This window comes from Zalophus californianus, chromosome 1 (assembly GCF_009762305.2).
Source record: "Zalophus californianus isolate mZalCal1 chromosome 1, mZalCal1.pri.v2, whole genome shotgun sequence".
Classification (NCBI taxonomy): Eukaryota; Metazoa; Chordata; class Mammalia; order Carnivora; family Otariidae; genus Zalophus; species Zalophus californianus.
In genome coordinates this window covers 144,493,717-144,520,479 of record NC_045595.1, presented here as the reverse complement: position 1 = coordinate 144,520,479, position 26,763 = coordinate 144,493,717, and the positions used below count along the sequence as shown (strand labels likewise).

Here is a 26,763-nt window from a genome sequence, read left to right as displayed (position 1 = left end):
TGGGGCTCTGGAAACTATCCCAAAGTCGTGGGCAGCGGGGTCCCCCTGCTGGCCACATCCTTTACGTGGCCTCAGGTGCCAGTGGGCTGGGCAAGGCCATTTCCACCTTCATTTACCGTTAATGAGGAAGGAGCTTGTTAGTTTAAATTCCCTAGCCTCAGCTAGTTCTCCCAGGTGTGAAGGGAGTCGGCGGGGAGAGGACTTCAAGCTTCCAAACATTTGGGGGAGAAAGGTATAGAGATAACATTTTTCCCGTTTTGTGCGTCCAGTTTAGTGTTTTTGCTAACCGAAGATCCTGCGTTGGGGCGCCTCTATACCTTTCAAGGCTCAGCTTCGATTTCTAGCGTCTGGGGCTGGGCATTTAGGACGGCCAGTTTTGACAGACCTTACGGCCGCGCTGGCTTTCTCGAAGTCTGAGTCCTCCTCACCCGCCGCTGGCTACTTCCCGTCTCGAATCCCTCTAAATCTAGGACCCAGCGGCTGCCGGGCAGCCCTGGCCCAGCCTCTCCGCGCATCAGCGCCCGCGGATTGGCTCCGGGCAGCGCGGCCCCGCCCCCGCCATGGCCGCTGCCCGCCGCCTGGGCTACTAAGTGGCTGCCAGGGCGCTGGTCTCCGCTGCCGCTCCTCGGCTACTCTGTCCGCGGGTCCGTGGTGCATGGGTCGGCGAGGCGGGCCCTCATGTGCTCGGGCCATGGCGCGCCTGGGCGCTGTGCGCTCCCACTACTGCGCGCTGCTGCTGGCCGCGGCGCTGGCCGTCTGTGCTTTCTACTACCTCGGCTCGGGCCGGGAGACCTTCTCCAGCGCCACCAAGAGGCTGAAGGAGGCCCGCGCCGGGGTCCCCGCCGTGCCCTCGCCGCCAGTGCCAGAGGTGGCGCGGGGTTCCGTGGCGCCGGCCCCGGGCGCAAAGGCCAAGAGCCTGGAGGGCGGCGGGCCCGGGCCGGTGGACTATCACCTGCTGATGATGTTCACCAAGGCGGAACACAACGCCGCGCTGCAGGCCAAGGCCCGCGTCGCGCTCAGCTCCCTGCTGCGCCTCGCTAAGTTCGAGGCGCACGAGGTGCTTAACCTGCACTTCGTGAGCGAGGAGGCCAGCCGCGAGGTGGCCAAGGCCCTGCTGCGAGAGCTTTTGCCGCCAGCCGCCGGCTTCAAGTGCAAGGTGAGCGGGACTGCGGCTGGGGGTTCCCGGCGGATGGCCCACCCCATACGTTTGTCGCTCCCCGCCCCCCTCCCTCCAACATTGCCCCAGCTTTGCCCGAAACCTGCCTTCGCCCTATGCTGGAGGCAGCGTCCGGGGTGGGGGGTGGGGGGGGGCGTGTCCAGGAGGCAGAAGCACTCAGCGGGTGCAGGAGTGCTGCCGGGTGTCGACTGACTACCCTGACCCGTTGCCCACCCCTCTCCCCCGAGAATTGGCTCGCCCCCTCTCTGCTGGCCTTGCAGGATCCAGCACTGCCTTCGCAGTCCGTGCTTTTTATACTCCCCAGTCTTTGACTTTTGAGGTTGGAACAGATCGTTTGAGGGCAGTAGTCGTTCTGTTCAGGGTCTGCTGGACAGGGTCTTAGGTCGCGTGAATCGAAGTTGCAGTGACATCTCTCATATTTCAGTCAGAACTGGCTAAGCCCAAACCCAGACAGTGTGAACCACCTCATCCCCTTTCTGTGACTTCTTCCCCACTCTCAAGGGTCATGAACCCATTTAGAGAAGCCACCGGTTCCTCCGAGGGAGGAAGGGAAAGCTCTAAGAGGTACAGATAAGATCTGGGGAGAGCACAGCAGAGCTAGACACCTTGTCCCAGGCTGGACCAACCTGCCTCCGTGGCAGCTCAGCTCCTATCTCTCTCCATCATCTCCCGTGATCTCTTGGCTCTGCTTGTCAGAGGTTAGGTTCCTGGCTTAGTGTTAATTGTTTCAGTCAAGTTGCTAGCCTCATTTTGACCTAATAGTTGCACAGAGGGGATCCAAGGTCTGATTTTTGGATAGGATTAGTAGGTGATCTTAAAGGATGGAGACTGATGGTGGGGGAAGGGGTAGTGAGATAAGAGTAATGTCCCATGTGTTTGTGCCCAGTGAGTGACAAGGGGAGCTGCTGCCAGGATCCTGCAGAGTTCAGGGATCTGTGTCAGCTCAAGTCCCAACTTCTAGGAGGGCTGTGTTGTGGGCCTGGCCCTCCTCTCCAGCCTTGCTTCTTGTCCTCCTATGTGCACCTTAGATCTTGATTGTGCTGAATGTGCCTTTACACAAGATGTACTCTCTGCCTAGGATGTCCTTCCTTCCCTCCTGGGCCCTTGGCCACTCTTTACTTAGCTTTCACCTTCCCTGGAATGTCCCTAGACTTGGGGATAGTCCATGCCCAGCCTTCCACCGCTTTCCATTCCCGCTTCTCCCCATAGCACACAAGATCTGTCCCCTGCCCAGAACAAGTAAGCCTGTCTGGAGCACACACCATAGTCAGGGAAGGGCCCCGGGGCCTGGACTTCATGCTATAGGAGGCCAAGAATCCAGGTCCTTGACCCACTGTCTGACCTGGGGTTTTTCAGCCTGGGGCCCATCCCAGTTTACCTAACTGGAATCTCAGGGTGAGACCTGGCAGCCTGTCCTGGGTGATCCCTAGGACTCTAATGCTTGAGAAACTGTACTGGTCCAAGGGAGAAAACCAAGGGCCCTTGATCAAAGGGCCATTCTGGGCAGAGCTGGGATTTGACTGGATCTCTACCCTGAAGACCAGCATTGTCGTTTTTTCCCTTCATGGAGTCAGAGGTAGCAACTTGGGCCAGATCTCTACCCATCCCTTTCTCTCAAGCTTCAGCCACAACTTCTTGTGTGCTCAGGGCTTTCTAGCTGCTGTCAGGATACTCTTTCTCTCTCCATCTCCAGGTCTTGGCCATCTGCAGATTCCGTCCCCTCTTTGGAGCCTTCCAGGGAAACCCCATCTGAAAGGCACGTCTTCCTCTCCCTCCTCCTCCCTGGTGCCCCCTGGTGCTACGAACATAGCGGGTCTTACCTCTCATGCCGGTGCGTGATGCCCGGCACATAGTCAGCACCAGCTATCTTGGCCTCAGGGCCAGGTCCCCATCGTGGTGTCTGTGTTTCATGCTCCCTCCCTCTGCTGTGCTCGGTCGGATAGCCAGAGGTCACCCAGGCCCGGAAGCAGCTGTGGACGACCTGAGGACATTGACAGCATCTGTGCTGAGGCGTGGCAAATGAGGGTCTGGGGGCTTTGGAGCTGGATGGCTGTGGTCAGAGAAGAGTTTATCAGTTTCGGCATAAAATCGTTCCTGTTCGTTTCGAGGTCAGATTTTGAGTCTGTTCTCTGTTTTTGAATAAAAGGTGCTCTTTTTTTCTTTAAATATATGGCCCTAAAAGGTTGGCTTCATTTTATTGGTCATTTGATTCTCCCTCAGGTTTGGAATATTCCTGAAAGGAATGCTTCTTCTGGCATCACTTCACACATGCTTCTCCCTCTGCCTGGAGTGGCTCCTTACCCCAACCCCCATCCTTAGCTCTGCTCTCAGGTCTCAGTGTCAGTGTTGTTTCCTTGGCAAACCTTTCCTGAGAGCCCATTACACACTCCCATAGCACCAAGTAACATTTATCACTGTTGTAATTATATAATTATTGAATGAAATATTTGTCTACCTTTCAAGACAAGGTAGACAAAGGGCATGGACCCTGTCTTCTCTTAAATGTTGTATCCCCAGCACTGAACATCATGCCTTTCATACGGGAGTGCATTTTATATACGAAAAATTAATCTTTCAGTATTAATTAGGAAGAAGGAAACTGTAGAAATTCTCATCCTGGTTGCATCAGGGCTGGAAGGGACCTTCAAGAGCATATAGCACAATGGGTGAAGAGACTTGCCCAAGGCCACTTGGGGAGTTACTGACCTGGCTAGGACTAGACCCATGTCCTAGGTCAGTGTTTTTCCCTTTCTACCCTGTTTCTTCTTTGTTTTTCTTCTGATATTTTATTTAAATTCAAGTTAGTTAACATATAGTGTAGTATTGGTTTCAGGAGTAGGATTTGGGGATTCATTACATATAACACCCAGTGTTGCTCATTCCCCAATTACCCCATGCCCCACCCACCTCCCCTCCAGCAACCCTCAGTTTGTTCTCTATAGTTAAGTCTCCTATGATTTGCCTCCCCTTCTATTTTTATCTTATTTTACTGTTCTTTCCCTTCTCCTATGTTCATCTGTTTTGTTTCTTAAATTCCACATATGAGTGAAATCATCATATACCATGTTTCTTCTTTAAAGAGCACTTCTGTCTTGGAAGGTCAGGTAATAAGGACAGTTGACTCCCAGGAGAAGAGTTGCCTTGAAGTGTGTGAGGACAGCTTGGGGCGAGGAAGGCAGCTCCTTGCCCAGCCACCTGTCTGGAGACAGCCTCCTCCCTCAGTGTGGGTCCTTGGGCTCCACCACGTCTGTAAGCTGCAGAGCAGAGCTCCGGTGAGCCGGCGTGGGAACTGTGCTCACACCCAGAGGTCTCTTGTAAGGCCATTTTCAAGTGAAACTGAAATACCTTTTAGCTGAACGGGTTGCAGAAGTAGATCACAGAACATTATTAGTGACCTCAGATTATATTTTGGCTATTTAAATATTAGCTAAAAAACCATTCACTTCACCAGAAAAATCTTGTTTCCATTATTATTGAAAATCTTTTGATACTGGTTTGTCTCTTAACAGTATGGAAGTCTATTTCTTCACGTATTTAATAAGCATTCAAACCTGCTGTGTTCCATGCATCAGGTTAGCTGCCAGCCTGTATAAATAGGTCCATGGTCTGACTGCATCAGAATCATGCGGGTACGCTTATTAAAAGTTCAGAATCTTGGGCCCCGCCCCCGCCTGTGGGACCTGGGAAACTGAATTTGTATGGAGCTGCAGAGGCAGGCGGGGGAGTTCACTGCCCTAAGGGGACACAGGAGCGCCGGGGGCTCTCCTGCCGACCTTTCAGACCCAGTTCAGCCATCCTGTCTGTGTAGCCTTCGCTGGGAGTGCAGTGCCTGGCAAACAGTGGGCATTCAGGAAGCATTTGGCTGCACTGCTCTCTGTCCTCCAGGCTTTCCTGGTTCTGCTGGCCTGGGAAAGGCTGCTACATTCGTCTTGCAGAAATGCTGTTTTTATGATACCACTTCCACTCAGGACCTCCTGACTCCAGCTCACTTGTCATCCCAAGCTGTCCCCTCTAAGGGGTTTTGCTTGCTCTGCTTCTGAGCCATCTGTTGCCTCATTCTGTTTGTCAAGAGGAATCCTACACTTCTAAAACTTACGTCGAGACTTAGCTTTTTCACCAGCCTTCCTTGCTCTATCAGGTTTGATAGAATATGCCATGGAAACCCCAAATTGTGGTGGCTTATGCAAGACTGAGCTTTATTTCTCATCCAAATGGAAGTCCAGAGGTAGGCATTCCTGGTGGCATGGGGGCTTCCCGAAGTCATGAGGTTGCTAGGCTCCTTGCAGTGGCCCGTGTCGCCCTCCCTAGGGAGCAGCCCTTGTCCTCGTGGGCCGGGCTGGCTGGTACAGCTTTAGCCATCATGTCTGTGTTGTAGCGGGGTGGAGGAAGAATCAAAAAAAGGAGTCCTCTGCTAAAAATAGGAGTTCTGTTAATCAGGAAGGAGAGGAGAGCAAGTTTTGGGGTAGACGACCAGCTAGCCCTGCCCCACCCCTTAGGAGGCCACCCCGGGCCTGACCAAGCACCTGCTGTATGTGGGGCCCTGGATTCGCAGCTACAGGGGACACAGACGTGGGTCAGGCACAGCCCCTGCCATCCAGAGACCCACACTGCTGAGCGTCACACTCATGTTCATCCTGTCTTGCTGCAAAAATGTGGTGGGTGGGTTGGGCATGAGATGGCCTGAGGGAGTGAGACAGCTCTGAGTTTCGAGTGCGGTTGGCCAGTTACTAGCTGGGTAACCATGGGTCCTCCACCTCGCCGTTCAGGGCCTCTGAAGCCTCGTCTGTAAATGAGAATCAGACCCCTCCCCCCCCCCCCCCATGTAGCAGTGAGGATTTGATGCTACCGTTCTGTAGCATGCTCAGCTCAGTGCTGCCGAGTGGCTCATGGATCCAGGCTCACAGCATGACCCCACCGCACTGACTTCTGGGGAAATCAACACAGTGAGCAGGCCCCGGAGCACCTGGCATCGCTCAACTGACATGACCTATGTGTGGTTCTCTCCTCCCTCCTATTTGGGGTGGCCAGCCCTCCCCGCAGAGGCCTGGCGGGGTTCCCCCACCCCAGGGGTGCCCGGTGTGTGTGTTTCTCATGCTCTCGTTGTGTGATCACTCAAATGGTAGCCACTTCGAAAGGCCTTCCCTGAAACCCTTTTCTAAAGCAGCCCCCACCTGGGCCCTCATCCTCTCTCCCATCAGCCTATTTGTAGCACATATTCATTTGTTTCTTCCTTCATTTGTTCAACAGACGAGCGCTTACTCTGTGCCCGTGAATAGCGGGAACGGAACCAGTTTTCTGCTCTCGCGGAGCTTACAGTCTAGGGTTGTGGGGGATGAGAGAGACTTTAAACAGATAAACAAGTACAGAGAGAGCAAGTCAGATTGTGAGAAGTTTAGAGCAGGCAAAGCAGGGTAAGGACATAAGAAGTGTATGTGTCCAGGGAGGGGCCGTTGGTGGGTCGAGGTGGTCGGTGAAGGCCCCACTGATGAGGTGACATTTGAGCAGGGATGGAGGGAAGAGAGCGTATGGAGTTTTGGACATCTAGAAGAGAGAGAGCTCTAGCTAGAGCTGCGTGTGGGAAGGCTGCAGGTGGGAGTGTGCTCGGCATGCTTGAGAAAATAACCATCCTTTTATTTATTTGCAGTCTTCCTCTCCCTGCTAGAACATTATCTCCATGAGGGCAGGACATCATTTCCCTTCTTCATCTGCTGAGGTCGGCAGGAACCCCATAAATGCCATTCCTGTTTCTGGCCTAAGTTGGAAATGATAGACTAGGGACAGGCAGCCTGCTAACCTGAAACACAGGAATCAGACAGACTTCTGGAGGGACAGACAGCCCTGGACAGCCACTGGCCTCCCTGCAGGGGTGGGCAGGCTCTCCCCAGGTAATTCCAGAAGGGGGCAGAGGAGAGGGGAGGAGGGGAGAGAGAAGGGGAAGGGAGAGGAGAGGATGAAGGGCGAAGTAGAAGTAGAGGAAGGGGCGAGGGCAGGCATGCCTTCCAAACTCACCCATCAGCTCAGTTTCTCCTCCTACCCTAAGGGAGGTGTTAGGGTGCATGGTGGGGAGCAAGAGGCCAGGAATGCCGGTCTAGGGGAGAGCCCCCCATGTAGAAGGCAGTGGAAACAGAGGTGCTCCCTCTTCCCCCCCCCCCACCATCCTATTCTTAGTACAGTTCCGGGCACATTCGAGGCTCTCAGTGTTCACAGTTGACTGACTGATGGGGGGCTGTGTTAGCTAAACCCAGGAAATCCTGCAGTTCTCAGTGATCTGCCCCTTTTCCGTCGAACCCCATCTTCCTCAGAGCCTGAGGCTGGGTTGCTCAGTCCCCAGATGACAGGTTAGGAATGAGAAGGAAGCCGCGTGCTTGCCACACGTAAGGCAGTTGTTGGATTCCAGGAGGAGCGTGTGCTGAGGACGGAGGTGGCTGACGGATGTGGAAGCTCTGGGCACACCGGGACGTTTCCAGAGCTTCGGCACGAGCAAAACTGAGTGGCTTTGAAAAGATGAGAACCTCAGCTCATGGTTGGGGCTTGGCAGAAGTGCAAAGAGCGCCATGCGGGCTGTAGCACCGATGACGCTCATGGCAAGCGGGGGGCGGGGGGGGGGGGTAGGGAGGGAGACACACACTCTCTCTCTCTCTCTCTCTCTCTCTCTCTCTCTCAAAGGCAGCTTCTCCAGCCCGTCAGAGCAGCAGGTACCTTGCATATAAATCCGGAAGAGGGGATCTGAGAAATGCCTCCTGCAATGAGAGGCTCTTTGGAAAGATAGGCTGACATTTCTTGCTAAGAATTTAGAGAACAGTGCTGCGTTACTAAACCCATTTGCCAGTGGAGCTCTTTTAAATTATAGTATGTTCGTGAAACAGCTGTTGTGTGTTTCTCAGGAAAAACTTGAGTCATTGATCTGTAGGGAATAGCTTTATATGGTTATTGTATCCCATATGATACACTCTGGATAATTCCATAGATAATACCACAGATAATGTGTTATAACTATAAGGCAAAGCCCATAACATAGGTCGGGGACCATCCTAGAGCTGAATCACACTGATATATGGGTGGTTGGTAAATGCTGTGAGGGCCTCAGGGCGCAGATGTAATGTTCAAGCTGGACATCGGGAATTCCTCACAGTTTTCTGTTTTCTGTTCCCATTGATTATTTTAAAAAGATAATCACATTTTTCTTTTTTTGCAATTAAAAAAACTGAACTAGAATTTACATGCCATAAAATACAACCCTTTAAAATAAACAGCTCAGTGGTTTTTAAAAGTCACAAGATTGTTTAGCCATGACCACTAATTCCAAAACATTTTCATCACCCCCAAAAGAAATCCCATACACGTTAGCAGTCACTCCCCACTCCCCTTTTCCCTAGCCCTGGCAACCACAAACTGCTTTCTATCTCCATAAATTTGCCTGTTCTGAACATTTCATAAAAGTGGCCTCATTCAGTATGTGACCTTTTGTATCTGGCTTCCTTTGCTTGGCATGGATCCTACTTCATCCTTTTTAATGGCTGCATGATATTCTGTTGTATGGACCTGCCACATTTATCCATTCATTATTTGATGGACATTTGGGTGGTTTCCACTTGTTGGCTATTGTGAATAATTCTGCTGTGAACATTTGTTTATGAGTTTCTGTGTGGGTGTGGGTATATGTGTTCACATCTCGTGGGTATATACCCAGGCACGGAATGGCTAGGCCATATGTGAACCTTTGAGGAAATGCTAGACTGTTTTGCAAAGCGGCTGCGCCATCGTGCATTCCCACCAGCAGCGTATGAGGGTTCCAGGGTCTCCACATCCCCACCAGCACTTGCTGTTGTCTTTTTGATCATAACCATTCTTGTGGGTGTGAAGTAGCATCTCATTGTGGTTTTGATGAGCATTTCCCCAGTGACTAATGGCAAGATGATTACATATTGATAAGGACAACTGTACACATGTTTTTGATATTTTTCTTATGTGTTTACCAAAATGCATTTTACAAGAAAACCCAGGTACCTTGACACTCCCTGCCCCACCCAGAAAGATGTTATATAGCATCTCTGGAAACACTTGTATTCTGAAGAATATAGTTTAGAAATTTCGGATGTATATAGTAATGTTATTTCTAAAATCAATGAGGCGATGTTACTCATATGAAGAATTGATTAGGAGAATAATAGTAACATTTGTTCAGCACTTTATAGAGTTTATAAAAGGGCTTTTACTAACATCTCATTTGAGCATCACTGTGACGGGTGAAGGAGCCCCCAAGGCTGACAGATCAGGAGACTTACTTGAGCTCCCAGACTAAGTCATGGGGCTGGGCTGTATCATGCTTTAGGGAGGAGGGGACACCCATGAGAGTGGGAGCCAGTGAGGGCTGGGCTGTAGCCCACCTCGCAATCTATATCATCCCCCTGCCCAGTGGCCCCAAATAATTAATTACATCATTCTGAACAAAGACTGTGCGTGCTGCAAGGGCAGCGTCTGTCTCCCTCGCCTTCCCAGAACACTGCAGAATCACCAAGCTTTGGAGCTGGAAGGAAATTCTGAACCTATGGGTGCAGCATCCTCCCAGTGAGCTGACAGACCTGGGTGGAGGGGGCAGTGACTTACTTAGTGCCACACAGAGCTGGGGTTAGAATCAGCCCAGGCTCTTCGTTTTGGGCGTCAGTGTTATCAGCAGTCTGTACTCCCTTTTGGGAGAGTGAATTGAGGGCCAGCTCACCTTAACCCCCCCTGCAGGGCCTATGTTTGGGCCTGTGTTCACCCATCCCAACTGGGCCTCAGGGCACTGTGTCCCCACTGATCTTTCTGGCTGAGCAGGGAAGCCTGAAGCCCTGCTGGTTGTTGGGGGGCTCGCTTTCCAGCAGCCTTGTGCCAGAGTGGGACCAGGGCGTCAGTACTGGAGGGAACACATGTGGTGTGTCCACTGCTTGGGGGTTTGCGCTGGGGGGCGCCCCGGGGCTGGAATCAGTGCGCCGGTCTCCAGGCCAGGGGTTCCGCAGGTGGAGTAGCTTAGGAGTGCAGCCCACACTGGGCCAACCAGCCTCTCCAGCCTGTCACCGCCTTGTCCCTGAGACCCAGTGAGGGGGAGGGCTGCTCTCCTGCTCCCTGGGCGGGGTCTCCTCCCGGGGCCGAGGAGTGCGGCGCTCCGCGCGGCCACTGGAGGGCGCCGCCGCCCCGCGTTTGCTCAGCTGGAGCCGGGCGCCAGAGCCCGCCCGCGCCGCTCTCCCACCACCGAAGCCTGGGGCTCCAGCCGAGCTGTTTTTGTTCGTTCTCCACGAGCGTTCCCCGCCCCTCCCCCTTCCCGGGTTTTAGAGAGGAAGATTGAAATGAAAGGGAGTCTGCGTGGCGATTGTGGGCGGTCATTTCCTTCCTGTGCCGGGTGTAAACCGGCTTTGATGAGGCCCTTTGAAAAGGTGGATAAAACAGAAGCTGGACGGTTGCATCCGGATGGAGAAGACATCAGTGCTTCCTGGCCGCACAGTCCGAGGGACCTGTGGATGGGGGAGAGGGGGTGTCTGCTCATCCTGTATCCCGAGCCTCTGGCCCGCCCTTGTTCCCGCCAAGGGACCCCCAGTCGGGCCCTGCCCACAGCCCCCCAGCTTCCCAGGGTGCATCCACCGGGAACCCGCATCACACCCAGCACGTGCGGGCCTCCGGGAGAAGGGAGGCGGCCTGCCGCTTAAAAAGGGGGAAATGTGACTAGAGCTGCGTGAAGGCAGAGCGGCCCCTGTCCCCCGCCAGGAGGTCCTGTAGGGACAGAGCCGTAGGTCTCCCCGCGCGAGGTGGAAATTCGGGGGAGTGGCCCGTGTCTCCGTGAGGCAGGCTTGGTGGGTAGGGGTGCAGTGCCCCCCTCCTGGCCGGCCCGTCACTGTGGCCGTGTTGCTGGACTGCGTGGAGCAGGGCTTTTTAACTGTTGGCAACGCTGCGCACCCACCCCTGTTGTAGGTGCCTATTCTGAGGAGCGGAGCCAGGCCCTGTCAAGGGCACAGAGCCTGCTGTTAACTTAATGTGCTTTAAATTAAAACCATTTGTTTTATTAATCGGGGGTGATGCCTGTTGAGCAGCTCCAAGGAAGTGATCCTCCCACTGGTGGGACCAAGTGTCCCGGAGGCTGGTCTTTGTTGCCCTGCTCTGGGAGGGCCGGCCCGGGGCACACTGCCCCCCTGTGGCCCCCTCCCTCTCCTCACTGGAGCTCACCACCCCCTTCTGCCGCCAGTGGCGTCTGTACCGGCCGGCAGGGTGGGAGCACCGGGCTTGGAGCCGGAGCCCCAGGCGCAGATGCCGTCTGGGGCATTTGGGAGCCGCGTGACCCTGGAGATAATCCCCTGGCCTCCTTCCCCTCACCCGTGACCTCACGGGTGGCTAGGAGATACAATGAGGCAGCTTGGGGCCTGACCTGTGGCAGGTGACTGGCTAATAAATGGTGGCTTCTCCTAATGGTACCTGAGTAGTGTGTTGGGAGGAGGGACTCTTTCCTCAGCATTTGAGAAAGCACAGTGCTTACTGATTGAATTGGCCGGCAGTGCAACGAGCTTGCAAAACTGCGTTCTGCCCAGGTTTATTTCATGATGCCTTCTTCTGTTGGGGCTGCTGTAACAAACTACCACAGACGGGGTGGCTTGTGAACAATAGATACTGATTTCCCACAGCTGTGGAGGCTGGAAGTCCAAGACCAGGGTGCCAACAAAGGCCCTTTTCTGGCTTGTGGACTGCCAACTTCCTGCTGTGCCCTCACCTGGTGTCTCTTTTATAAGAACACTAATCCCATTCATGAGGGCTCCCCCCCCGGTGACCTATTCACCTCCCATAGGCATCACCTCTAAATACCCCCACACTGGGCATTAGGATTTCAACATCTGAATTTGGGGGGTGTTGGGGGTGTAGCTAAACATTTAGACTGTAGCACAGGGTGTCCTCATGTTATTTTGAGTCTTCCTCGGTTCCCCAAACTACAATGTTCTCTCCTCTGACCCTCCCTTCCAACTCCCTAACCCCTCTTAACAATGCACGAGGAGGGTGAGGCCCCAGTCTTCATCTCTCCCTTCCCCAGTGTGCCGAGCACATATCTGGTTTTGGGCAGAGGCTCAGCGAATGCCACTTGATTTGGCCTTTGTTTTGGAGTGGGTGCTGTTGTTTCCCATTAGGGTGGTGAAGCTGGAGTCTGTGCTTTATAGTCTTCATGTAGGCAACATGGATGATCCTGCTGTGTCTTCTGGGGAATGGAGTCTTCTCTCTGAAGGCTCCTTTCTCAAAGTTCCAATTCTAGAAATTTCTAGGAGATTCCAGTTCAAACTTGTTTATTTTTCAGGTTTATCTTTTAGTGGTGTTTGATTTGTTTTCTTGGTATGATTGCACACAGTAATTGTTCATAAAGTTTTTGAGAATTCTGTGAAGTATAAACTGTAAATGATTTTTAAAAGCCAGGCTACTGGGGAGACCCACATATCCCCAGAGCTTGCTCATATCCCTTGTTCCCACCCATCCCTCTTCGCAGGGTCTTGGGCCTCACCCCCTATGGCTCATACATCACTGAGCGCTGTGAGGGGCCTTGCTGTTGCCAGATTATCATGGCTGTCCTGGATGCAGGTTCTGTGAAACCTGCCCCCCATGGTCAGGTTCCTTGAATCCTGGTCAGTGTGGGAGTCTGAGGGGCTTCATAGGCTTTGGCAGATGGACGAGTGGATTAGTCATTGTTCGAAAAACCTGTACAAGATGAGACGTCGTGCAAGCTTTGCTCAGGGTGTCCCAGGCCACCTGCTGTGGGGGGCGGTGGGGGCAGGAAGACCCAGGGCAGGGGATTCCAGGTGTGCCTGAGCCCGGCTTTGTGAGGATGGCGGGTCTGTCTGTGGCACTCAGAGAGCTTTGGGGAGGTGCAGGCGTTGTAAATTGGTGGGGAGGTGACCTTCCCAATCTTACAGAGGGGGGAACTGAGGCAGCTGGGGCAACAGACTGGCTTTGTCTCCTGTACGTGGCAGGAGAGTCATGACCAGAAGGAGAGGGCACCATCTGGCTGAGTGAGTGCATGGCTCTCTGGCTGGTTGGCAGCAGTCAGACATAGCCTGGGCAGTCAGGACTCCAGAAGAGTCGGAGGGAGGCTCGGAGCCCGCGCTGGCCAGACTGTGTCAGCACTCTGCCTTACTGCGCTGCCTGGACTTTGGGTGCGCTCCCAGCCATTCATGCCCCTGGGACTTTGCTCTGTCGCTTCCTCTCCTGGAACACCCGTCCCTCCCTTCTTTGTTGGCATCACTTTTTACTCTTCAAGTTCCGGAGGATGCTATCCCTGTCCATCGCCTGCCCATCTCCGGGTTAGCCCTTCTCCTCTGAGCTGCCGCTGTGCTGCAGTTGGCCCCTCTGCCAGCTCCTGGAGGGCTGGGCTGTGTCGTCTTTCACTCTGTTTCCAGGACATAATGTAGCCCAGCGCCCTGGGTAGAGCAAGACTTGGCACAAGTTTGTTGAACTGGAGGAGGTGTTCTGAGTGCACGTGGGCCGTGCACTATACATGCCCGCCATGAGGCTGTCTCCCGGGGCCTTCGGGAAGTGAGCGGGCTGCCGGGCCTCCGTGTTCCTCTCCGACATGCCGGGAGCATGCTCTGACACGTAGGATGTGGCTGGCCGCCATGTGGAGTCCTCGGCCCCTTGATGGAGGCTTCTTTTTTTTTTTTTTTAAAGATTTTATTTATTTGTTAGAGATATTGAGAGCAGGAACACAAGCAGGGGGAGTAGCAGAGGGAGAGGGAGAAGCAGGCTTCCTGCTGAGCAGGGAGCCCGATGTGGGGCTCGATTCCAGGACCCTGAGATCATGATCTGAGCCGAAGGCAGACGCCCAACGACTGAGCCACCCCAGGCGCCCCAGGGCCTCTCGATTTAGAGAAGACTTTCTTGTGCTTTTTAATGTAGGTTCTCCAGACAGGAAGTCATCCCACCTGAGACCAGCTGGGAAGATTCAGGTGTGTTTTGGAGAATCCTTTTGGGTTTCAGAGCTCTCCCCCTTGTATTACTAAGAAAAGCTACTGATGTTGGTCTAGGGGAGGTGGAAGGGGCTTGGCCTGTGTTTTCTGTCTTATACGGATAGGGCTGCTGTGGCCACTTGATCTGCCCAGAGCCCCCAGCTGGTAGGCAGTGCCTGGGGCTGGCACTCAATTTGAGCTGAGGTATGGTGGGCAGAGTCCTGCCCAGGTATCATGTTCCTAGGTTCTGGGGCTCTCTCTGACCCTGGCTTCCACTGACAAGGCCTTTCAGTGTCTTGAGCCTCAGTTTCTCATCTGTAAGATGGGTAGGGACATTTCAGCCCTGAATAAATATTGCACGACTCTCTTACTGGCATGTGGAAACTGGGTGCTAGGAAGTGTAGAGGACAAGTCCTTTCTAGACCTTTACTGAATGGCAGGATAGGAGATTGGCAGGGGCGTGTGGGGGGGGCTTGAAGCCATGGTTCACCTCTTCCTGGGGTAGTTCCTGGAATGGCTCTGGCCAGGTCCTCCTTGCTGACTCGCCCCTCCCTTTCTGGGAGATATTGATTCAACTGCGACCTCTGCCCCTGGCTTGGGACGTGGAGTCACGCGAGTTCTCTCAGACGTTTACCATTGACCTTGTCATTGGTGATAGCAGCCGTTGCCACCATGTAAGTGACAGGCACCATGCTACATTCTGTCCCCGCTCTCTGATTTAATCCTCAGAGTGACCAGCCCTGTGAGGCAGGGCATAATCTCTCCTGGGAAGAGGTTTCACAGATGAGGATTCTGAGCCCAGAGCAGGGTTAGTAGCTTGCTCAGAGTCATCCGGCCACAAAGTGACAGAGCAGTCTTTCTGACTCCTAAGCACTCTGCCCTCATGCCTGTGAGGTCTGGGTCATTCTAGTCTCTGCACATGGGGAGGGCTCTGTGAGCGCTGGGATCCCCGAGAGCACGGTGCCCCCCATGCTTGCTGCTCGCTGGGGCCTTACACGCATATCTGTTTCCCTTGTCAACAGGTCAAGGACCTGCTAGGCGGCTTGCGAAGAGCAGGGGAACCTCAGAGCCGGCATGGGGCAGGTCTCACTCCTCCAGGTTCTGCTCCGTAGAACCAGCTGGGAGCCTCTGTTGGTGTGTGGGTCTCTGCGGCCTGTGCTGTTCGGAACTCCGCCTTCCCGGTTTGGCAGCAAGCCAGAGGAGGTCAGCGCCGGAGAGAACCGGGGAGGTTGTGTAGTCCTGTCCCTTCATCTTACCTGTGAGGAAACTGGGGCCTAGAGAGGCCAAGCGACTTGCTCAAAGCCACTCAGCTGGGCAGTGGACAAAGGGGTCTGGGAGCCGTGTCTCCTGCCCCTGCTGTCTCCCTGCCTGCTTTCCCTTTTGTGTGTTTCCGAAGCCAGTTCTGGATTGTGTTGGTCTCGTATGCTTGTTTGTCTTCTGGCTTTGTTCTCAGCCTCATCCACCTGTGACTGCCCTGCACACGCCTTCGTTTTGTTTACCCTGAATGGCTTTGCATCACACCCGCTGAGCAGCTTCTCCACAGTGGAGGGGACCCGGCCTCCTCCGGGGCAGGCCCCAGCGTCCCGGTGGTGGTAGAAGGAATCCCACTGCTGTCCCCTGCCTGGGTCTGCACCCCATCAACCGCAGTCCAGCGGGATCTAGTAAAAGGATCTCAGGGTGGCAGGGCTCTCCATTATGTGAGCTGAGCTCCACGACACACACACACACAGTAGGTGCTCAGGATACTTCAATTTCTGCTGCTTTGCCGCCCAGCTTACCTTGAAGGGGCCGCTCAAGCACCCTACCTTTCTAGACCTTTACTGAATGGCAGGATAGGAGATTGGCGGGGGGTGGGGGGGCTCCACCCTAGCTGGAGAGCCCCCTCTCTCTGAAGACCTGGTGCCTTTATCGGTTTTCTGAAGCCTCTGTGATCCCCAGCTCTGTCTGCAGTGTTGGCGAAGCTGCCAAACGGGATGGGGGGCTCAAGGGTACAGTCTATGTGTGATCTCCCTCCTGGTGCAGCCTAGTGTAGGGGTGGGCATGTGTTTCTTGAGCGAGTATGGTACTGACTATGGATGGGTCTGGGTCAGGAGGCAACTCTGCCTCATCCCTTGAGGAGGCAGTGGTAGTTGTTTGCCTTCTCCGAACTCCTTCCTTATCTGTGGAAGGGGCACGGTAATATCACCCCGCCTCAAAACATTGTTGTGGGGATGAAATTAAATGAATTAATGTTCCTAAAAGTCCTGCTTGTGCCCAACACATACCAGATGTTTGCTCTGGACCTTGGGCATGGCTACCCTATTCCTCATGAATGCTGTCCAGGTGTGTGTCCTGCCCTCCAGCAGCCGGACCCTGCCCGGGTCCTCCCCTAGAATACCATCTCAATACCATCTCACGGGCCTGCCCTGCTGGTCTGCACCTGCTCATCCAATGTCACAGGTCAGATCCTGCTACAGGTAGCCAGCCTCAGGTTGGCTGTATGGATGCTCAGGTTCGTCTTATAAAAGGGCAAGTTTGGCACAGAGATCCCCTGGCCCCCACACTTTATTATATCCCGTGTGCATGCCAGGTAACTGCGAGATGGTGGCTGAGCCCAGTGGGGTTAGGCCCTGTGGTCCCCTTTTTCCTCCCAGCGGAAAAGGAACAAGCTTTCAGCTCAGGAGAATGGCTCCTGGGAAGGAGGCAGTGACTTGGAAATACCCCAGTAGGGAAGTGGGCCTGTGCCCTCTGGTCATTATTTTAGCTGCTGACTACCTGCTCTAAGGTAAATTTAACCTGTGGTCAGAGTAGTAGAGTTTAACCCAGATAAGGTCAGAGTAACCGTTGGTCCTGGGTCCCTGGGGACAGGGCACTGGCCAACTGGCAAGCCTCGGTCAGCCACTGCTGACGTCTGCGTCATAGCCAGAATCTCGGGTCCCTGATTGCCCACTCGGGGGCCGGCCGATGGCTGGGGCAGGTGGCTGCCCTCTGGGAGCACAGCCACACAGTGCCCAGCCTCAGGGTCCTCAGGGTCCACTGGTCACCTCGCCGTCCCCCATGGAGTCTGTGTGGTGTGCGCTGATGGCAGGCACCGCTGGGACTTGGCTGAGAGCATCATTTCTAAGTGTTCCAGTTTAAGACTCAACTCAGCTAGTGACTCCCTTCATCGGTGCAGAGCAAACAGCTAGAGAGTTAATTGAGGTTGGTGAGCAGGATTTGCAGAGGACGTAAGATGTTTATGGAGGTTGATTCCACTTACTTGTCTGTTCTTCAGACTCACGGAGCGGCTTTTGCTTTGATCGGAAATGTGCGCAACGGAAGTTATGTACTAATCCGGCTTGCTCAGAGGGCTGCTAGACTGTGAGAACAAACGCAGAACGAGAGCATTTCTCTTTACTTAAAGCAAAAGCTCTGTCTCAAGCAGCTAGCTCTGGGAGATGAAATAGGACCCTGCACTTAACCTCTTGGTTTCTGGAGCTGCTGACCCCCGAGCCCTTTTCTGTGACATGTGCCACATCTGGAATGGATTTCTGGAAATCTTTGAGGGGTTTGTTCTCGCCTGGAAATATGGAAGGGGATTCTCAGTGCCCCGTGAACGCATCGCATTCGGAGGAATCCGCCTAGTCCCTGGGCAGTGGGGGGAGCAGGGAGCGGAGCCCCGGAGAGCCCACCCACCCCTGCCGCTGGGGTAGGGTGGAGCTGTGCGTCCAGTCCTAAGGAGCCGTCCGCACTCTTGCATGTTGCCTTTGAGTCTTGCCCACCGCAGGCATGTTTTGGGTGTAGCCAGGGCACTTGGTTGCGTGCTTCCTGCGAGACCCGTATGTGGGGTTGCAGCTCGAGGACGTTTCCCCATCTTTCTGTCTTGTCTCGTGCTTATTGTTTGTACGGTTGTATTGTCAGTTACTATCATTTTTCTTTTGTAAGCTGTCCTGGGAGTTTCTGATTTTTCACCCTCTAAATAAGCCACAGAGAACATCTGTGTGTGTGTGTTTTCCTTCTTTTGAATCGTTCTCTGAGCTCTTCCTTGACTCTTCAGAAGGAACATGTCACAGTTGGAAGTGGGCCTATGCCCATAAATTATATCTGAAAATCACGACCCAGCAGTAACACTCCTCAGTGCCTGCCCTCTTGGCTTTCTGTTACAGAGTTTTATAGCTAATTTACATTGTACAACCCAGCTTTGTCTCTTCTTAGTATTCTATTTTTTTGGTATTTTACTGTATTTATTTTTTAAGAGAGTTATTTATTTGAGAGGGAGAGCACAAGCAGGGGGGAGGGGCGGAGGCAAAAGGAGAAGCAGACTCCCCGCTGAGCAGGGAGCCCGAGGCCGGCTGGATCCCAGGACCCTGGGATCCTGACCTGAGCTGAAGGCGGACGCTTAACCGACTGAGCCACCCAGGTGCCCCAGTATTTTATTTCTTATATGTTAAAAATTTAAGTTAGGACACACCTAAATATGGAAAAATCCAGAGAAAACGTAATAGATTATGCTATTATTATATAGGTTCAATAGGTGCTAACGTTTTGCTGTATTTGCTTCAGATTCTTTTTTTAAAGAAACAAGATACTATGGATCTAGCTTCAAGCCCACTCCTACTTCTTCTCCATCCTACCCCTCCCGAGGTGTTCGTTATCACACATCAGAAGGGGGTGAGCTTTGTGGAATTTGTGTTTTTGTACTTTTATCACATACATATGTGCCCACAAAAATGGATATGTGTATTTTTATTGCTTTCTATATTTTAATCAGTTATAGTAAAGATTTTATTTATTTTAGAGAGACAGAGCATCTGCTCATGAGCAGGGGGAGCGGCAGAGGGAGAGGGAGAGAGAGAATCTCAAGCAGACTCTGCGCTGAGCATGGAGCCCGACGTGGGGCTTAATCCCACGCCCCTGAGCTGAAACCAAGAGTCAGACACTTAACCCACTGAGGCCACCCGTGTGCCCTTTAAACAGTCATAAAAATACTGTCCTTAAATATATAGTCTTTTGATACTTCTTTTTTTCATTCAGCATATGGTTTTGGGACGTATCCAAGATGATATATGTGGGTCTTATTTGCTCATTTTAATTGCTGTGTAGGATTCATTAAGTGTACACCTGTTTATCCATTTTCCCAATAGAGGTGGCTGGGTTGTTCCCTTTCTGTCACCCAGACGTTGCCGCAGTGAGCATCCGGTGTGTGTCTGGGTACACATATGTGCTTGGGTTCCTCCAGAGTGCACACCTGAACAGGCATTTCCTGGCCCAGGAGCCTGTGCGTCCTTCTGAGGCACTGTGAGCTCTTGTCCGGTGCGGTGCTCCTGCCGCCCACTCTCCGTCCTCCCAAGCACTTGGTGTGCAGGCTCCCTTTTCTTGGGGCGGGTCCTTTTGCCTTTGCATCAGGAGGTGGAAACCTGAGGCCCGCTTGGGGAATAAATAGGATAGGAGGGAAACTTTCAGGGCAAACCTGAGGGTTCCTTTGCACCACCCCAAGCTTTCTGGTCATGTGGAGACTTGGACCAGCCTTCCCCAGCATTTCAGAATATCTGTAGCTGAGAGCAGAGAGGAGGGTGCCTCCAGGTAGAGGTGGACTGGCCTTTCCCTGAGTCTCACCTCCACCGCTGCAGAGCTGTCTGAGAAGGCACAAGGCCTGGCTTTTTGGGGCAGTGATTTGCCGTGTAACCTGGGGAGAGCCCCTTCCCCCTCACTGGGGCCTCAGTTTCCCCCGTCTGAAATGAGAGGGTTGGATCAGTGACCTGTGTGAGCTCTTAGCTCCACATTGTCTCTCCTATCCATTTGTACAATTAGCAAAATCCACGTTCCTAGCCACGGGCTGCTAGGCCTGAGCCTTGGGCAGCTCTTAGGTCTGAGTGGGGCTTGGGGGGGCTGGCTGCCTTGCAGGGTGACAGTGGTCTGGTGCTCCCTGATGACCAGTTTCTTCCCTGTGCTATGAATCCATCTCCTCGGTGAAGTGGTCTGTGTTCTCACAGTTTGAGGGAAGATCCTCAGATCCCAGGGGCTTAGGGCCAAAGCAGAGTAATGCCAACAGAGGGGAAGCCAAAGGCTGTGGCTAGTCCTTGGGGGACACTTAGGAAAGCCAGAACAAAGGAGCACTACTTTCTTTGCAATGAGCATTTTTAAGGTCCGTGTAGACTGAGCCATACTTACCTGTGTGTCTAATAGGTTTCAGCAGTACCCCAGGACATTGATACGTGCTGGGTGTATCAATGAACAAAGGGGGCAGAACAGGTCAAGTATCTTGCCTTTTTGGAGCTTATGTTCTGGCAGGAAGAGGATTAAATGAGCTAATAACATTTGTTTGCTTTGCTTCCTGGGACACCGTGAAGTAGGGGCTCAAAAAGGCTAGGTTTCATTTCATCTCTTTGTTGTTCCATGACAAGCAAATGAGGAAGTTGTGCAGCGTCCTAGGAGGTGAGTAAGTTACACAGTATGTTAGCAGGGTAAGAGGCCTCGGGAGTGTGGGGCAGTTGTGATTGCTAGTTGAGAGGGCCGGGACCCTGTCACTAAGGAGGTGGCTTTTGAGCAGAGGCCTGAGGAGTGGAGTTGGCCGTGCAACCATGGGGAACAGTGCAGGCCTGTGTGGGAGGTTGCCTGGCGTGTGCGGGGAGCAGCAAGGCCTTGCATGTGGCGGTGGGGGCGTGGCGGGGGAGGCCCTACAGGAGGACCGCAGACCCCGGCACAGCCCCAGTGCCCGTGAGGACTCTGGCTTTGACTGATGACGGGAGGGGCTGTGGCTGGGTTTTGAGTGGAGAAGGGCCACTCTGGCCGCTGTGTGGAGGACAGAATGAAGGGGGGAGGCCTGTTTAGGAGGCCAGCGTCCTGGCCAAGGGGAGAGAGGAAGCTGTGGGCTGGGGAGGAGTGCGGGATTCGGGACCCTGCAGGAGAAGGGTGCTTATTGGGTTAAGAGCATGACGAGGCTTTCTACACCAGACTTCATTCACACCCAGACTTGTGGCCTCCGGAGGGCTGGAAACATGTCAGTCCCCAGACAGTGGGGCTCTGCCTTCGGTGAGGGAATAAAAGAGGAAGAAAGGTGGGGCGGGGGGGCAGTCCCTAGGGACTGGCAGGTTGCTTGCATTCTAGAATCAGAAGGGCCTGGGCTCAGATCTGGGCCTTGGCCATCCAGCGGGCCACCTTGGACAGGCGACGTCCCCTTTATGAAGGGCACAGTCATGGCGAGGGTTAAATGAGCTCATGTTTGTCCACGTGGCTGCCCACCACACGTCTCACTTCCCTGTGGTGCTTATGATGCGCAGATGCCCGCGCCTGGCTGGTGGGGTAAAGCGGTGTGGTGTCCTGCCGTGCCAGGGGGACTCGTGGCTTGAGGTTACGGGAGGGCTTGCTGGAGATCCGGTCCTGACGCCTGCTGGGGCTGACCTCGGGGGAGGCCAGCCCTCACGCCGCGGACACCGCCTGGCTGTCAGTGCTGTGCTTGGCATTTTAAACACATCATCTCACCCCCCAAAAGCGGTGATGGACATGAACGGTGTCTCCCGAGTCAGGTCATTTGAATGTTTCCTTCACGGTTTTTGCGCAAATCCCATAACTGCCTGTGGCATTATCTACTTAATGTGTATTTTAAACCGACTCTTCTTTAAATCTTTTTCCTTAGCCTCTCCTTAGGTACTGCCTGCGCAATCATAGTTCTGAAGTGGTTTTGCTAATTTTCTCGTATTTTACATATCAAAATCAGTCCATAAGTATTAAAGTGGCTGGTTTGTGTGCCTCTTAGAATTTTCTTCTGTACTCTGCCCTCCCCCACCCCGCCCCGCCGTGGGTGTGTGCCACATCTTGGGGAGCACTGGACGAGGGGTTTCATGGAACTTAGGAGAGCCGGCAAATGGTGGAGGCCGTCCTGGAGTCTGGTCTGAGCTCGGAGGGTACCCTGGATCCCTGCTTGGGTTCTAGCTGTGTCCAGTCCCAGAGAGCCAGCAGGGGAGTGGGGACCTGGGGGGGGAGGGGTAGAGGGGGTAGGGAGCGTGGGGCAGGCCCCCCACCTGGGGCCACTTCCTGCCTGCCAGGTTGAAGCTGGAATCTGCCAACTGCATTCCTTTGGGTGTCACTCCTGGTGAAACTGCAGTGTTCTTTGGGAGGTCATGGGGGATTTTTTTTTTTCCTTTAAATTTTTTGTTATGTTAATTACCATACATTACATCATTAGTTTTTGATGTAGTGTTCCATGATTCATTGTTTGTGCATAACACCCAGTGCTTCACGCAGAACGTGCCCTCCCTAATACCCATCCCCAGGCTAACCCATCCCCCCACCCCCCTCCCCTCTAGAACCCTCAGTTTGTTTTTCAGAGTCCATCGTCTCTAATGGTTCGTCTCCCCCTCCAATTTACTCCCCTTCATTCTTCCCCCTCCTGCTATCTTCTTCTTCTTTTTTTTTTTCTCAACATATATTGCATTATTTGTTTCAGAGGTACAGATCTGTGATTCAACAGTCTTGCACAATTCACAGTGCTCACCATAGCACGTACCCTCCCCAATGTCTGTCACCCAGCCACCCCATCCCTCCCACCCCCCACCACTCCAGCAGCCCTCGGTTTGTTTCCTGAGATTAAGAATTCCTCATATTAGTGAGGTCATATGATACATGTCTTTCTCTGATTGACTTACTTCACTCAGCATAACACCCTCCAGTTCCATCCACGTCGTTGCAAATGGCAAGATCTCATTCCTTTTGATGGCTGCATAATATTCCACTGTGTATATATACCACATCTTCTTTATCCATTCATCTGTCGATGGACATCTTGGCTCTTTCCACAGTTTGGCTATTGTGGACGTTGCTGCTATAAACATTGGGGTGCACGTACCCCTTCGGATCCCTACATTTGTATCTCTGGGGTTAAAAACCCAGTAGTGCAATTGCTGGGTCGTGTGGTAGCTCTATTTTCAACTGTTTGAGGAACCTCCAGACTGTTTTCCAGAGGGGCTGCACCAGCTTGCATTCCCACCAACAGCGTAGGAGGGTTCCCCTTTCTCCGCATCCCCGCCAACATCTGTCGTTTCCTGACTGGTTAATTTTGGCCATTCTGACGGGTGTGAGGTGGTACCTCATTGAGGTTTTGTGATTTGGATTTCCCTGATGCCGAGTGATCTTGACTACTTTTTCATGTGTCTGTTGGCCATTTGGATGTCTTCTTTGGAAAAATGTCTGTTCATGTCTTCTGCCCACTTCTTGATTGGATTATTTGTTCTTTGGCTGTTGAATTTGATAAGTTCTTTATAGATTTTGGATACTAGCCCTTTATCTGATATGTCATTTGCAAATATTTTCTCCCATTCTGTCGGTTGTCTTTTGGTTTTGTGGACTGTTTCTTTTGCTGTGCAAAAGCTTTTTATCTTGATGAAGGTCATGGGGGATTTTAACAGATCAGGGAACCTGGTCAAGAAGACCTGCCAGATCTATAGTCAGTGGACTTCCTGGTGAGTAGAGAGACCAGACAGCTCCTCCTGAGGTTTCCCCAGACAGTCTGTCGTTCTCTCTCTGACCTAATAGCTCTTCCATCCTTCCACTGCTCTCCTTCCGTCTCATGCCTTCTCTTATCTTTTGAGGTGGAAAACATTATATTGTGGAAAATTGGCCTGGACTGTCAGCAAGTTTGGCATTACATGTAAAAAAACCAAACCTCATCATTTGTAAAAGAAGCGAATTAAGGAATGATTGTAACTGCTATGTAAGGATTGTTTTAAAGAACTCACTAAATGTGTTCTTTAGTGAGTGCTGGAAAAGGTGAGGAGTGACCGAGGCATTTGTTTTTAAGAATGACTGCTCAGGGTTGAGAGGAGGGATCTGGGACCTGGAGACCAGGGCAGCAGGCGGCGGGTGAGTGGCCTGGTGAAACGGGCCACGGAGCTGGGCGGTTAGCTGCACCGTGCTGTAGAAATTACGGATTTCTGCTTAATGCGCCGCTCAGCTGTGGCAAGGATATCTGGAAGGCCATGCAGCCACAGTCTGACGTCACTGTTAGCTGGTCATGAACACTTCCAGAGTCCAGAAGAGAGCGCTGACCTTTCCATCCCCCTCCTCCCAATTTTCTCTTGGAGTCGCCTTATGGTTCATTCGTAGTCAGCCTCGGAGGAGCATCTGGGCCACTTCCTCTGTCTGTCTCCACTCTTCTCCATGTTTTCGTCTTTTCTCAGATCCTTCTTTGCCTTTCGAGGATGTGGCTCTGTCCGGGTGGTTTGCCGTAGTTCCTCGGGGTCATCCTGGAAATTCCCTGGGAGGGCCCGGGTGTTTGGAGGTCTACGGAGCAGAGCACCTACAAGACACTTGGCGTGTCTTGTAGGTCACAACATGACAAGTCCGCTCTTGTCATGTACACAGCCTCTTTATGTTGCTATATGCTCATCAGGTCTTCATCTTTTTACCTGCTGGAGGTGGGGAGCGCAACACGGGGTGAGGGCTAAGAGACGTTGGTGCAGGCACACTGGGCACACAGGGCACCGTGTCCAGTTCCTCAGTCTGGGTTCTTCTCTCCTGCCGTCATGGTGGCCTGTTCTAACTCGGGGTCTCTGCTCGATTCCTCTGTTAGGGGCTCCTAGTCAACAGAGAATCGAGGTTTGAAAGGGGGTAGGGGTATTCCTTTGCTATTTATCCTCTCTCCATTACAGGCAAGAAAATAAAATGTGAAAACATGCATGGGGAGAGATGGAGGAACGGGAGAGAAAGATCTGGCACATCCCCACCGGGGTACGTACCCACAGACCCTCCAGCTGCTTCTCAGGGGAAGGGCTCTGGACCTTTTGCCACCTTGGTCTTCTCCTTTGGACATGCTGTGGGAGCTTGCCCACAGCTTTCCTGCAGTGTGATTGCCAGAGCTGAGCCCAGCCAGCACCCTGAGGCCGTCTGACTGGCACCAAGTCCGGGAGGGCACTTCTCTGAGGGTCTGAGGACCACCTGCAGTAGACTCACCTACGGCTGGTTTCTGAACGAAGATTCCTGAGCCTGCCTGCAAACTGGCTCATGATGTCTGGGGCGAGGACCTAGGAGTCTGCATTTTTGTAGGACCCCCCCAGCGACAGCCTCTGCGCTCTGGAGTTGGAGGGCTCAGATCCCGGCTCCCCTCCTGACAGCGAGGCTGCAGCTTGCTGGTTGACGTGGTTCGGCCCTCAGGCACCCCCCGAGCGGCGGGCCCTCTCCATAGCTGCTGGGTCTGTCTTACCTGTCCTCCCTACCCGGGCCAGATCGAGGTGTGGGAGAAATGGAATCTGCCGAAACATTGGGAATCTTGTAGGAGTCCCAGAACGTTAACTGCAGATCTGGTTATCTGGAAACTTCTGATAGTGCAGTAAGTGTGAGGTGGAGAGGAGAGTGGGGAGGGAACCAGACAAGATGTATTGTAGCAACTGGACACCTTGTAGTGAGGACGCCTTTAGCTTTTGAGCTGTTAGTAAAGTGGGTCATGAGCTTGGATGTTGGAAATTCTTTGGGAATTAGACGGGCAGGCTTCCTTTTTCCTCTTCAGCTGTTTGTGCTTCTGCCTGGCAAGATTGAATTACATCTAGGACATCTTGCAGAAGTGATGAAAGTCACATTAGGGAGGGACCGAAACAGGGCACCCACAGCACTGGGGGTCGAGTTTGCGCACCCACTGGTGGACACTGGTACTGATGGTGGCTTGAGTCCAGATGCAGCTGCAGAAGCCTTCCTACCCGGTGCTCCAGGCCGCCCCTTGGGGCAAGTGGACACCCCGTTGGCCATTCCTGCAGTACATAGATTCCAGCCTGTGGCAGGTGCACCAGGAATGTTAGCTTTGTGCTATCGTTCTTCTCTCCAGCAGCAGTTCTGGGGACAGTCTCCAGCTGAGCATGGGGACGCGATGTTGCCATCCTGTGCCACTGTGTCCGTGGCTGGAGGAGTCGCTGTTCTTCAAGCAGACCTTGCCTTGGTGTTTCCTGGGAACCTGACATCTGTGTGCAGAGCCAGCCCCTGTCACCTGGTTTCTTGGCGCCCGGATCATGGTGTGACCTGACTCCCTGTGGGGCATGCCAAGTGATCAATGAGTTTTCTCCACTAAGTTGAGCTAAGACTTGGCGTTGCTTTATGTCCTCAGTGAGTGCTGAGGGGAGCTGTGGCCTGGCTCTTCAGGCCTGTCTGTGCCCGCGAGCCCAGGGCCAGGCTGGCAAAGACCTCTCCCCCTCCCTGGCACTAGACTGTGCTGTTCTGGTTGCTTGGGTCTCCTCGTATTGGAAGTGTCCAGAATGTGCTGTGCATGGTGGATGGGAGGCAAGCTTCCCTTCTCCCCGCCTCCCCAATTTGCCCAACTCCAAAAGAGTTGAGTCTTTCCTGAGTCTCTTGTACTCAGTGCTCTCTCAACTACATGTTTTATTTGAACCACAAAGTACAGCTTGAGAACACCTTAGCCTGGAACAACCTCAGTCATTACTGAATTTAAGTGCTTCTAGAAGTCACTTGACAGAATTAATTAAAAATAAAAGGAGGCGAAGAAATTTAACACAGATTTAGTCATCCTTCCTGGGGTTTTAATTTCATAATTACAAGTGTAGAATATTGATATAAGTGAGCCTTTAAAGATCACTAATAAAAGGAAGATAGTAAGTGGCTACAAATATGTAATTATAGGCTGACAAAAAAAGTAATGGCTTGATGCTATGAATGTGGATTCTCATGGGTTGGGATACCATT

The 26,763-nt window shown here is 52.9% G+C and overlaps 1 protein-coding gene across 3 annotated transcripts in view; it reads left to right on the top strand.

Moving 5' to 3' along the window:
• Positions 1-563: 563 nt before the first annotated feature.
• The window catches only part of XXYLT1 (xyloside xylosyltransferase 1), a 163,693-nt gene continuing 137,493 nt past the window's right edge, over positions 564-26,763 (top strand). For 2 of the 3 annotated variants that reach the window (XR_003518638.2, XM_027587300.2), the window contains exon 1: positions 564-1,156. Coding sequence is in view for 2 of the 3 variants with exons in the window: in XM_027587300.2 (XP_027443101.2) it covers positions 656-1,156 (501 nt within the window). In the remaining variant the exon portion in view is untranslated. Of the gene's footprint in view, positions 1,157-23,830; positions 23,848-24,728; positions 24,808-26,763 lie in introns of those variants that run through there. The other variant, XM_027587301.2, reaches the window with a different exon arrangement.